Here is a 13,290-nt window from a genome sequence, read left to right on the forward strand (position 1 = left end):
AAGCAACCCCAATTCCCATTACAACTTCTATGGAGCTTCTTGCACAAGCCAAAACCCTCCTCCAATTTCCCATCTTCAGCTCCATACCCCGTATTGTTCCAAGGGTTCCCAACTGTTGAGTGTGGCTTCTTTGCTGGGATCTAAAAGGCTGGTGTAGGAAGAATAGGTGGGAAAGCTCTATTTACTCAACAGAACTCTACTTATTGTTCATTTGGATATTTTTTCTTAAAGATTTTCTTGGGTTACAAAAGTATGTGCATTGTCTCTGTTTGCAGGTCATAGTCTTTTCTACAAATTTGTTACGTTCGATCTGAGACATTAATGCTGTATGCAGTATAAGGTTAGGGGAGAAGACCCTCTCTCTGGTCCCAGCTGTATCAATTCAGGGTTGATACCCAACAGTGGAAGGCACACAAGTTGCCTCAGTTATGTACATAATTACAGGTATAGAAGGTGTGAAAAGGAATTTTTAAAATAGGAAAGATGATGCAATTTAAATGTTGAGGAAAACTGAGAATTTTTGGAACTAAAAATAATACCAGGGATCTAGTACAGATATAGCAGTTATAGGGCAGAGTATCTGAAAGAGTTAATCACCAACAAGGCGACAAGCAAATGAATTGGTTGTGATATTCATTTGCTATTGTATATTGACTTCTATTATTTTCCGTGTTTTACTAAATTGTGTACTTACATTTATCTCAAATGTTGTTTTGCAGGTGATAATCATATGGGTGGTAGTAGCAAAGAAGGTACATTAAAAGAAACTGTAACTTTAAAATGGTGTACACCAAGAACAAACAGTGTTGGTAGGTGCCCCTTTTCTCTCTCTCAGATATGGCCATGAACTGCATAATGCTAACATTATTATTTCTTCTTTTCCTCCACCTTGCTGTTTTTTGTTGATCATGCATTGCACAGAGTCAGGAGACCTGTGCCACATTAATTTGTTTTAAATATGACAGTTTGATCTTTGTTTCATGACTGAATTCCTATAATTTTGTGAGCTTTAATTAAAAAGAGAGAGAGGGTCAAAATAACTTAAAATTATCAGATATACACTGCAGTAAATGAGTGTTGAATGGAGACTATGTGAGCTTACATGAAAGTGTCATCTCAAAACAATGTTGAAGAATGTGCAGAAATGAATCATATACGCTTAGAAGTTATTATTGTGCTGGGGAGCATATGAAAGCCCCTGTTAGTGCACAACTGAATGACATATTCTTCATGTATGTGTGCACGAAGACCAGTATTTGCTTTTGCTTTTATACCACTTACATTACCACCAATATCGGTTTTGCTTGTTTTGCAGTGTGGTTAATGTTCATTACATTCTATGGTGTTTAATTTTTGTTTGTTTTATGAATTAGGTATTTTTTTCCTGTATTGTAATCAAACTAAAGTTTCTCTTCCTCTCCCCCCCTTTAGAACTTCATTATTGTACTGGAGCTTTCAGAATATCACCTGTAGATGTAAATAGTCGGCCTTCTTCTTGCCTTACCAACTTTCTCCTTAATGGTAAAATACTTTCTGGCTAAAAACTCAGAAAAAAATATATTTTATTTTAATTGTTCTGGATTCAGGTTTGAACTCAGAGCTGTAGAATGTGAAATCTAACCTAGTGAGTCTTCTGGAGTGCCAAGGAACTTGCTTGAAGTGCAGGCACTTGGAAGTCTCTGGACTGCCCAGGCCTGGTATGAATAAGAGGAGCCTGACCTCTTGCATTTGACTGCTCGGCCGTGTAGTGCTTTCTGTTGGCTACATCTTGACTTCCATTTCAAGCCACTGTCCTTAATGATACTGAGCTGATCAAATATCAGTTTTGGTTGTGTGGACATGTGTGCACATGCGCATGTGCACACACACACACCAGAGGCGCCAACTTAGGCCCCTGGTTATGGGTGCCCAGCATGTGTGACGTTCTGATGTCACGTTGTAATATGACGTCATTTCACTTGGGCCCCCTGGCCTCGGTATCTGACTTCCGATGGTACCAGAAGTCAGGTTCCGAGACCTCACAAGAGCTCGGAAAGCACCTCTGAGGCAAGAGGCCTCGGAGATGGTGTCTGAGGCCTTCTAAGACGTCCGAATCTTATTTCCGGTGTCACCAGAAGTCTGGTTCTCGCAAGCCCTCAGAAAGCATTTTCAAGGCCTTGGAGATGCTGTCCAAGGCCTTGCAAGACCTCAGGCACCCAGAGCCCCCCATACTTGCCCCCCCCCGAGCATCCTGGCTGGGGCCTTACAAAATGGAAACTTTGTATTCAGTCATATTGTCTGAACATAATATACAAGTGCTTATACTCTTGATAGTTGCATAGATTCAGGAAGTGTAACTTCTGCTTGCAATATCTATGTTGCCTTGCCTAAAATTTGGGCTGCTTCCCACAAAAGATTTGCTTTTGTCTCTGGTAGGATTTCCTTGATTATTTGAATGTGGAAAATGTCTCATTGTGTTAAGAACTCTGGCCATGATGCCATGAGCTGTACAATTAAGTTTGTTCACTTGTGATTCTTAGGATTGTATTCAACTAAATCACTGCATGCTTGAAGGAATTTTGTGAGCACAATGCAACTTCACCCCTCTTCCCAATCTGCTCCTGAAGTTTGGGGGGAATCCAGGGTAAACTGGGGAAGAGAGGGAGGGAAAGTTAAGTTGCACTCACAGAAGTTGTTCTGTGCATACAAGGGTTTAGTTCGATACTGCTTTTGTTTTCTTGAAGCAGGTGTTTTTTTCTCCACACCTTTCAGACAAGCCATAAGCTGCTTTTCAACATTGGCTTCTGCTAGTGTACCAAACAGTCACAAATATAAAATGATGCTCCTGGGTTAATCTCAAGCCTCATTTTAATACCAAGGACAGAGATAGGAACTGTTAGGGACAGAGGTTGGAATTTAAACTGCTTAGGTGTATGCCACATAACTGATGCCACTATTTTAATTTCAACATAATGTTTGCCACTCTTAAGACACAATTTCCAAAGCTTGTAAGTTTACTTTTCCAGCAAGTGATTGATATAAATATTTGTTTTAAAATGTAATTTGTGCTTGCATAATCTACTAGCTTCCTCTAGCTCAAGGATATTCTTGGTCAGCTTCTTTCAGTATCAAAAAACTTCACTTGGCTGCTAAGGGGTGAGATGGGCGAGCAGGAGGCAGAAGAAAGAGGGGTGTGGGATCAATTTCAGAAAGTAGGCAAAAAAAATCTTTTAATAATGCAAACAAATGAAAATGTCCTTTCCGACAAATATTTTATGTGCTTTTTAAAAATACAGCTGGATAACCAGGTATCTTGTAGAATTTTTAAGCTAGGTAACTAATGAATTAATTTCTCTTTCAATAGGTCGTTCTGTGTTGTTGGAACAACCACGGAAGTCTGGCTCTAAAGTAATTAGTCATATGCTTAGTAGCCACGGAGGAGAGATTTTTCTTCATGTTCTAAGCAGTTCTCGATCCATTTTGGAAGATCCTCCTTCAATTAGTGAAGGATGTGGTGGTAGAGTCACAGACTACAGGATTACAGTAAATGTCTTTATGTATTTTTTCTTTAAGCCATTATCCTCTCACAGCCACAAAGCTAGGCAGAACCCTTGTACTAATGTCACAGAGGGGAGCTTATAATTAAGGGACAGGGAAAAAGGAAGCTGGGCCTACTTTTCAAGAAATTTCAAGAAAAAGTGAAACTGATTAATTTCTCCTTTGAGGAATGACAGAATAACCTGGACTTTGAAGGCAACCTTAGTTTTCATCCTTCTGGACTGAAATTGGGGCCACCAACAGGTTTTTTGTGGGATCTGGGCAAGCAATAAATGGTTGGTTTTTAAACTTATTTGGGTCTATTATAATCGGACGTCTCAGTTGTCCTTGGCCCAAAATCCAGCTTTATCGTAGCATTGGTAGCATTAACTATATAGTGGTACCTTGGTTTAAGAACAGCTTAGTTTATGAACAGCTTGGATTAAGAATATTGCAAACCCGGAAGTAGGTGTTTTGGTTTGTGAACTTTGCCTTGGAATAAGAATATGTTTCACTTCCTGTTGAGTGTGTTCCATTTGTAAATTGAGTTCCCCCTGCTATGGGAAAGCATGCCTTAGTTTAAGAACGCTTTGGTTTAAGAATGGACTTCCGGAATGGAGTAAGTTCATAAACCAAGGTACCACTGTACAGTACTTCAAGAAATTCCAGTCAACAACATCCACTCTGAAGCTCACAAAACACAACTTTTCTTCTTCACTGTGCCATTTTCTGCTATGTGATCTCAGCTTTAAATAGATGTTGCTTGAATCTTGAACAACGCTTACAGGATCTGAAATGGCTTCATTAAAAAAATTCTGGTCAATATTTTAGCAACTTAATGTGTGAATGTTTCAAAACTTTTCAAAACTTTGTGCAGCTAAACTTTCCCTGTTGGTAACAACTGCAAGATTTGGCACTGATACTGAAAACTAAAAAAGCCTATTTAAGCTAAGTTGCATGTAATATATGATGATCAGACAGGATATTATAATTGAACAATAATGATGAAATGCTGGGAAAGATTCTCATTTTATCTTGCTTGCTTATTTAGGATTTTGGTGAATTTATGAGGGAAAACAGGCTTACTCCTTTTCTGGAACCCAGATACAAGAGCGATGAAAGTTCTGAGATTCCCTTGGAGCGAGCCAAAGATCAGCTAGAGAAGCATACTCGCTACTGGCCCATGATCATCTCACAGACTACTATATTCAACATGCAAGCAGTAGGTGACTATGGATTGTTTTTAAATCCCAGGCCTAAACCACAATTTACTTGGTAATAGGCAATTAAATATAGTTGGGAATGCATTATGCATTTAATGTTTGCTTAATATTAATCTATACACGTGGTAGTTTCAAAATGTTACAATATCTCCTCAGCCCTTAACAAGAATACTCTTAAGCTTTTTGGGGGTTCAGGCAATCAAGTTCACTGTTCTTTCTACACCCCCCAAGTTTTCAGGGATATTTCCCCTTCTGGTATTGTGTGGTTTCTAGGCTTCACTGAACATAAGGTAAAGATAAAGGTACCCCTGCCCGTACGGGCCAGTCGTGTCCGACTCTGGGGTTGCACGCCCATCTCGCTTAAGAGGCCGGGGGCCAGCGCTGTCCGAAGACACTTCCGGGTCACGTGGCCAGCGTGACAAGCTGCATCTGGCGAGCCAGCGCAGCACACGGAAACGCCGTTTAGCTTCCCGCTGGTAAGCGGTCCCTATTTATCTACTTGCACCCGGGGGTGCTTTCGAACTGCTAGGTTGGCAGGCGCTGGGACCAAGCAACAGGAGCGCACCCCGCCGCGGGGATTCGAACCGCCGACCATGCGATCGGCAAGTCCTAGGCGCTGAGGTTTTACCCACAGTGCCACCCGCGTCCCACTGAACACATTCAGTTCTATTTGAGCTGTTTTGTTTGCGGGAGAGATTGCCCCCCCTTAATGATTTTATTATCATTATTATTGATACTTCTTTAAAACTTGAGGTTCCTCCAAGCATGCTGACTCCTCCCTGAACCCATTTTGGCTCCATTTTTGTCAGGACAAGGGCACTGAGCTATTAGATGGAATGAATTTGGGTAAGTGTCTTAATAAAACCAATTTATGGCTTCCTGCTGGTTACTTGCATTGTTAACTCTTCAGCATATAATGATTTCACTGCCATCAAGTTCATGGAGGATGAGGCTCTCCCTTATGGAGTTGCTCTGTCTTCACGGTCAGAGGCTTCAGAATACCAGTTGATGGAAACCCCATTGGGTCCTGGTTGCGGGTTTCCCACAGGCACCTGCTTGCTCACTGTGAGAACAGAATGCTGGACTAGATGGGCCTGATTCAGCAGGCTTTTCTTGTGTTCATGAAGAACATCTGTTTTCTTTTTATCTCATAGGTGGTGCCATTGGCCAGTGTTATTGTCAAGGAAGCATTGACAGATGAAGATGTCCTCAATTGTCAGAAAACAATTTACAATTTAGTAGACATGGAAAGAAAAAATGACCCACTGCCCATATCAACAGTTGGAACAAGAGGAAAGGGTCCTAAAAGGTAAATATGACTTTTTGGTACATTTAACTCAAATTATATTTTGAAAGCAGAAGTTACCCCCTTGCCCCTCTCCTTTTTACTCATTGATTGTGCAGTGCACCACATACATCAGAGGTATTGCATTAATAATTATTTTTTACTCAGAAGCTTGTCCATTCCAGAATAAACTGTTGAAATGAATCTAGAAGTCTTAAAATAGAAGTGAGGATAAATTAGATACTTGAGATTGGAGAATTTGTGTAGATAAGAATCAAATCATGTTGTCTTTTTCAATAGAGATGAACAGTACAGGATCATGTGGAATGAACTGGAGACTCTTGTTAGAGCACACATAGCCAACTCGGATAAACATCAACGAGTTTTGGAGTGCCTTCTGGCTTGCAGAAGCAAACCACCTGAAGAAGAGGAGCGCAAGAAACGGGGGAGGAAAAGAGAAGAAAAAGAAGAAAAGTCAGAGAAAGCAGGAAAAGACTATGAACCAGAAAAATCCTGGCAGGAATCGGAAAGGTGCTTTATCAGTACCGATAGAATTTTATTTCAGGTTTTATATTTATATAAACGGCAGGAGTGACAGGCCAGTTTTCTTTGTCTCAGCACCATTAGAAAGAGTTGATTTTGGCCTGTTCCAAGGAGACTCTAGCACGAAGCCCAAAGCATGGAATGGGAGCTCTCCAGAAAGTATTAGTAGCTTTAAAAAATTGTTCAAGAACCCCCCATCAGCAGAGGGGAGAACCCAGGCTACATCTGCCCTTACCTTTTACTTGAGGTTCATGCTAAGTTCCGAGTATCAAGAAGTGTTTGTGGAATGTGTATTCTGCGATTTGCCTACAAGCATAATGTGCTTACCTCATGAATGTTTGTGTGTTTACACACACTGGGAACTGAAAGGTTAAACTAAAAAAGAAAGAAAAGCTGGCTTTAATTTAAAAAGATACAAATTAAGTAGTTATTCATGCTTCAAAAGTAACAGAAGTACAGTGGTGCCCCGCAAGACGAACGCCTCGCAAGACGGAAAACCCTCTAGACGAAAGGGTTTTCTGTTTTGGAGGCGCTTCGCTAAACAAATTTCTCTATGGGGTTGCTTCACAAGACGAAAAAATCTTGCGAGTCCCCGCGGGTTTTTTCCGCTCCCCCCCCTTTTCCTAAGCAGCTAAGCCGCTTATCAGCTGTTCTGCTGATAAGCCGCTTAACAGCTGATCGCTAAAAGCCGCTAGACCGCTAATAGCGCTAATCCGCTAAGCTGTCAATGGGCTTGCTTCGCAAGACGAAAAAACCGCTAGACGAAGAGAATCGCGGAACGGATTCTTTTCGTCTTGTGAGGCACCACTGTATAGTAATTTGCTGTCCATAGATTTAATTCTAATTTCTTCCCAACATAGTTTGTTAAATAACAAGCTCTTTTCAGCGCAAGTCTCCAGCATTTTTGGCCCATTCTTTGATTCTCTAGGTAATATCACTGTCTCACAACTTACTAAACGGAACTGTTGGCGTTGAAATTGCAGTGGTAATTCTTTTTATTTATTTCCGCAGGTTAAAAGGCTTATTAGAGCGTGAAAAAGAGGAACTAGCAGAGGCAGAAGTAATAAAAGATTCACCTGATTCTCCTGAGCCACCAAACAAAAAGCCCCTTGTTGCAGTGGATGAAATTCCAACCATTGAAAAAACTAAAGGTAGATTTTGAATAATTGCCAAATAGGTTTTTTTTAAAAAAAGGAAAGAAAGAAAAAGTTAAAAACTGATTTGAGGTGCATTATCATGTGTGACCTAACATTAAGCTTTTTAAAACAACAACAACAACACCCAGTAACCTTGGAGATTTAAAAAATTATTTATAAAGTGTAAAGGTTAGAGTTACTTTTGTGCTGTAAATAACTAGAAAACTTGCTTGTTTGGGTGGAAGAAGAATAACTTCAACAAGACATAGGCCTGTATATCTGCTGGATGCTGCCAATGTTGTTTTAATAAAAGTGAATGAAAGAGTCGTATATCTGGGGCTATAGAATGCAAACTATGCTTGCAGGATGCCTTCAGAAGAAGCGACTCAAATATTCTTAAATGTCTCTGCAAAGAAGTACTGCAATGTAACAAGTGTTCCTGTGGGGAGAGAGGCATGTAAGTGGTGTAGCACAGGGTGGGACAAGTGCTGCACTCCCCCCCCCCCATGGACTGGGCAGAGGGTGAACGGTGTCATGGCCTAACACAAACATTTATTTGCAAGCTCAAAAGGGGTTAATTAAAAAGCTTAACACACTAATTCACAACACCAGCCCAATGTGCTTTTTGCAATGACCAGTCTTTTAAAGACCCCACAAAACTTAGAATCATCAGATTGTGGAGTTGGAAGTGGCCTCAAGGGTCATCTAGTCCAACCTGCAATGCAGGAATTCTCAACATGCTGTCCCCCATCCAATTAGAAACCAACCATACCAGACAAAGCTAAGCAATGCTCTCAATGGTTAGAGTATTGGACCCCCACTTGGCAATGAAGCTCACTGGGTGACCTTGGGCCACTCACCATCTCTCAGCCTAACCCATTTCACAGAGTTGTTGTGAGGATAAAATGGGGAGGAGAACCATGCGCACCATCTTGAGCTCCTTTGGAGAAAACGTGGCATAAAAATGTAATGAAGAATAAGAAGAAATAATTTACTAGGCAGTCCCAGTTAACACAGGAATATACATACACACTGCTGTATGAAGATTAAAGTTTCTTTCTGAAATGCTATATTTTCTGTACAAAGCGTGTGTTGTTGTTTCCTTTAATTTCCTGTAAGAACCCCAATTTACCATTCAGGAGGTAGTACCTTTCAGCTCCTGATGAAAGATCTTTTGCAAGGAGGCAGGAGAAAACTTGCACAACAAAACGGAGCACAAAAATAAATAGCCTTCAGCCACCCTTCAAATCAGGTTTAGCCACAATCTCACCCCCCCCCAACCCAATTCATTTTCAGCATCATCCTATGTATTGAGTTCAGTGAGACTTGCTCCTAGGTAAACAGGGATAAGATAGCTGTGCCCCCTCAAAAAATATACCCAGGGCAACAGTGGTGACGCCCCCCCCATGCCTTTGAAGGCATGGCAGCAGGAGGGATCCTGTTGCTTACATACTTTCCTGTTCCCCTTTCCGTTTCAGTTTTATGAGCCATTTCTGTCTTTGCAAGATAGGAATCGGCATTGCCAAAGGGCTATGCAGAGGAATCTCTTCACCACACATTCTTCCCTCTCATCTTGATGCCAAAGAACTTCCCTAGGTAGCTCGGTCATTAGAACTTGAGACTCTGAATCTCAGGGTTGTGTGTTCAAGCCCCAATTTGAGCAAAAGATTCCTGCATTGCAACAGGTTGGACTTGGTGACCCACTTGGTCCCTTTCAACTCTACAATCTTGATGCCAAAGAAACTGCCCGCTGCTGCTCTAGAAGAGTGACAGGTGGCCTTGCCAGCACAAGGAAGGACCAGACCACATTTCCTCTTCCCAACTCAGTGACCCATTGTTATGATCAGTTGCTGATCAGGGTTACACTGATAGAACTGCAATAAACATCCTTGTGTCTACAAAATATGACGTAAGAGGTGACAGAAATAATACAACTGGCAGAGCTTTTTCACTTAGAGTCAAACCTCGGTTGTCAAACATAATCTGTTCTGGAAGCCCATTCAGCTTCCAAAATGTTTGACAACTGAGGTGCGGCTTCTGATTGGTTGCAAGAGCTTCCTGCACTCAGCAGAAGCCACATCAGATGTTCAGCTTCCAAAAAACGTTTGAAAACAGAAGCATTTACTTCTAGGTTTTTGGTATTTGGGAGCCGAAACGTTCCAAAACAGAGCCATTCAGGAACCGAGGTTTGACTATAATTGTGAAAAATGTCTGTCCCTAGTTATGAAGTGAAATCGTTATTGTTTTGTACTTTCATTGAGAAACTAGTGTTGTAAGAAACCAGTTGGGTTGAAGAAGGTCTGGAGGCTCTGTTGTCCCTGTGATAAATTGTACTGATAGAGCTTAATTTTGGATTTTGTCCCTGAATTAAAATGTGGGTTGCTTTTAGATATTCCCTGGTCTGTTAGAAATGAAGGTGCTATTTATCCTGGATCCACTGCTGGTGAAATATGAACAAGGGGGAAATGCTGTGTTCATGTATCTGTAAAATGTATGCTGCTTGTTGTATGAGTTTTTGAATGAAAACTATTGAACGTACTTAAATTGTGTTTACCAAACCTAGGGCCAGTTTCTCTCCTGTCTTTATGGAGCAACAGAATTAACACTGCAAATTCTAGGAAACATCAGGAATTTACTGGTCGCTTGAACTCTGTCAACAACAAAGCTGAGTTATATCAACATCTTAAAGACGAGAATGGGTTTGTACTACTAAATAGCATGTTACTTGAAGTGATTTTTTTTTACTAGCCAAAAATTGTCTGAATATCATATTTATAATTATATCAGTGTCATGGAATTCTACTCAGTATTGATCCAGAGCAGATTCCAGCATATAATTAGCAGAGTAAAAACTTAAACACGTTGCAGAATTCCCAGAAAATAGACCAGAGGCAATTAATATTTGATCCAGCAGAGCTTTACTGCTTCTGAAGGCAAATGAGCCTAATGGTCACAAATCCAATACATTCAGGATAAGCACAGTCCATAAGAAAACCAGTTGCAGCAGACTTCACTTAAGCTTAAAGGTAAAGGTACCCCTGCCCGTATGGGCCAGTCGTGTCCGACTCTGGGGTTGCACGCCCATCTCGCTCAAGAGGCCGGGAGCCAGGGCTGTCTGAAGACACTTCCGGGTCACGTGGCCAGCGTGACGAAGCTGCATCTGGCGAGCCAGCACCAGTGGAGCGCACGGAAACGCCGTTTACCTTCCCGCTGTAAAGTGGTACCTATTTATCTACTTGCACTTAGGGGTGCTTTCGAACTGCTAGGTGTGCAGGAGCTGGGACCGAACGACGGGAGCTCACCCCGCCATGGGGATTCAAACCGCCGACCATACGATCAGCAAGTCCTAGGCACTGAGGTTTTACCCACAGCGCCACCCGCGTCCCCCACTTAAGCTTAAGCTTACAATAACTTATAATAAGACTTCTAATAAAACTTAACACTAAACATACTATGTACAGAACACTGCACCAGAAGGAAAAGAGATAGAAAGAGAAAGTGAAACCCAGACTCCTTCTGGCCTATTTTTATAAACATGACCTTGACAGAAGAGAAAAGAGAACCAGTTTAAACCAGCTGTTCTCAGCTTCTCTGAAGGTATAATCCAAACATCATGAACTTTCTGCTTGCTTCTTTCACATAGAGAAGCTTCCAGAACCCTCTTGAATTAATTAGAATAGGAAAGATCTCTACACATCAGATCAAAACTTTCTGCACCAAGAAATGCAAACTGACAATCAGAAATAGGATTTTAGTAAGCAAAACAAAATTGGAGTAAGCAAACTTGTTTTCCTCAGTTTATCTTGTTCTTCTGCAGTCTCAAAATAATGATGAAAGGTTAAGAGACACACGTGTTATTTTGGCAATTAGTTATGCATGCAGTTGGGTCAGGTTTAGTCTAGAAGCATAAATATTTTTGAAACATACTAATCAATTTTGTTGTAAATAGAAAAATGCCATTTTTTAAAAAAAATAATTACTAGAATGCTCTTAAGGCAAAATTTATTTGTTTATTTGCTTTGTTTCAGAATGGAAACAACAGAAAATGGGAAAGCCAGCCGGCAGTGAAAATGGAATCTAAGAATTATATTTTGTTATGTTGCATAAACATTTTATTCTTGCTTAAAATTGATTCAAACTTCAGTTGCTTTGATTGGTTTTTTCCTATTTTTAGCACTTTTCTATAAAAATAGAAAATCTCAATATTATATTAAATGTGTAAATCATTTGTCCCAAATCCCTTTTTACTCTAGGATCAAATAAAGCAAGACTTCATTTCCAACTAATAGTAAGGTCTTTATAAAAAAATGAATTTTAAAATGTTTTTGATTCCCTCTGGAGAAACACGGTATTTTTTTTTTACCTGGGTTGTGTTTTCAGGTGTGCTTTTAGATACATTAAAACTTTTTAGGAGATTGTACCTTAGCAGAGTGCTACATAAAGACAATTGTTGTTGGACACAATGTCCTGGTTTTAATGACAGAACAGTGATAAACTGTCTGGGTATGTTATAGAGCAACAATGGGCTCTTAATTCCATTAAAGAAGGGGCAGTTGAGGGTAACAGAGACCTGCCACACACAATTGTTTTGAGGCTAAAAAGATTATATAGCACATTCCGTAAATAAAATGCTATCTAAAATGCTGAACTGCTTATATCAGTCCTAGATAATAAGAAATATAGATTTAAGTATGGTTGTCTGTGATCAGTTGTTTGGGTTAGTGTGTGCTATTTAAACATGTATTGATATAGATGGGGCTGCAAATAATCTTTTGTGTATTGAAAGGCACAAGAAACCTAAGTCTAAACTGGGCTATACAGAAAGACAGGCTGCAGCTGGTTTCATTGACAACATGGCTACAGGGTATTTGTACAGTCCAGTTCACACTGGGCTTTCTCCATTAGTTCTCTTACTGCATACAGTGGTGCCCCGCAAGACGAATGCCTTCAAAAAGGAAAACCCGTTAGATGAAAGGGTTTTCCGTTTTGGTGGCGCTTCGCAAAACGAATTTCCCTATGGGCTTGCTTCGCAAGATGAAAATGTATTGCGAGTTCCTGCGTTTTTTTTTTCTCCCCCCCCTTTTTCTAAGCCGCTAAGCTGCTTATCAGCTGATCCGCTAAGCCGCTAATAGCGCTAATCCACTAAGCCGTCAATGGGCTTGCTTTGCAAGACGAAAAAACCGCTAGACGAAGAGAATCGCGGAACGGATTATTTTCGTCTTGCGAGGCACCACTGTAGTGGATATGAAGGCTGATACATTAAGTAAAACCCTGTTGCAAAGGGGAATAGACATCCTGCCAACTATCACAACTAATACCTGAGATCAAAACAGTTACAGAAGGGGAAGTAGCTCTGCAACACTGTTAAAGCTATAAAGATAGCATTATTTTGTGCTTTGTATACAAAGATAGTATTCTTGATTGCAACTCCGTATTGGCCAGCACAGCTTTTGAATTGTGGGGTGATGGGAGAGGGAAGCATGAGAACAATTGTTTAAGAATAAACTTGGTTTTTCAGCAAAATAAGCCAAATTTTTGTTGGTGATGTTTATTCCTAAATTAAAACCGCTCCCTTAATTTAATTCCT

The 13,290-nt window shown here is 40.5% G+C and overlaps 1 protein-coding gene and 1 long non-coding RNA gene across 3 annotated transcripts in view; one reads left to right on the plus strand and one right to left on the minus strand.

Moving 5' to 3' along the window:
* The window catches only part of INTS13 (integrator complex subunit 13), a gene marked incomplete at its 5' end in the record, with an annotated part of 27,321 nt that extends 15,336 nt beyond the window's left edge, over window positions 1–11,985 (plus strand). For both annotated transcript variants that reach the window (XM_081879139.1, XM_081879140.1), the window contains 9 exons: window positions 720–809; window positions 1,432–1,521; window positions 3,344–3,522; window positions 4,568–4,738; window positions 5,894–6,048; window positions 6,325–6,555; window positions 7,579–7,718; window positions 10,267–10,402; window positions 11,732–11,985. In XM_081879139.1, the coding sequence (XP_081735265.1) occupies window positions 720–809; window positions 1,432–1,521; window positions 3,344–3,522; window positions 4,568–4,738; window positions 5,894–6,048; window positions 6,325–6,555; window positions 7,579–7,718; window positions 10,267–10,402; window positions 11,732–11,771 (1,232 nt within the window). In that variant the 3' untranslated portion in view covers window positions 11,772–11,985. The remainder of the gene's footprint in view (window positions 1–719; window positions 810–1,431; window positions 1,522–3,343; window positions 3,523–4,567; window positions 4,739–5,893; window positions 6,049–6,324; window positions 6,556–7,578; window positions 7,719–10,266; window positions 10,403–11,731) is intronic.
* LOC309351489 lies at window positions 11,674–13,271 on the minus strand. Its single transcript, XR_014160852.1, has 2 exons — window positions 12,935–13,271; window positions 11,674–12,616 (listed from the first exon to the last, which is right to left on the minus strand). It is a non-coding gene; the product is annotated as an uncharacterized lncRNA (long non-coding RNA).
* Between the last annotated feature and the right edge of the window lie 19 nt (window positions 13,272–13,290).

Source organism: Podarcis erhardii (genome assembly GCF_964252035.2).
Source record: "Podarcis erhardii genome assembly, chromosome: 10".
In the NCBI taxonomy this organism is placed as follows: Eukaryota; Metazoa; Chordata; class Lepidosauria; order Squamata; family Lacertidae; genus Podarcis; species Podarcis erhardii.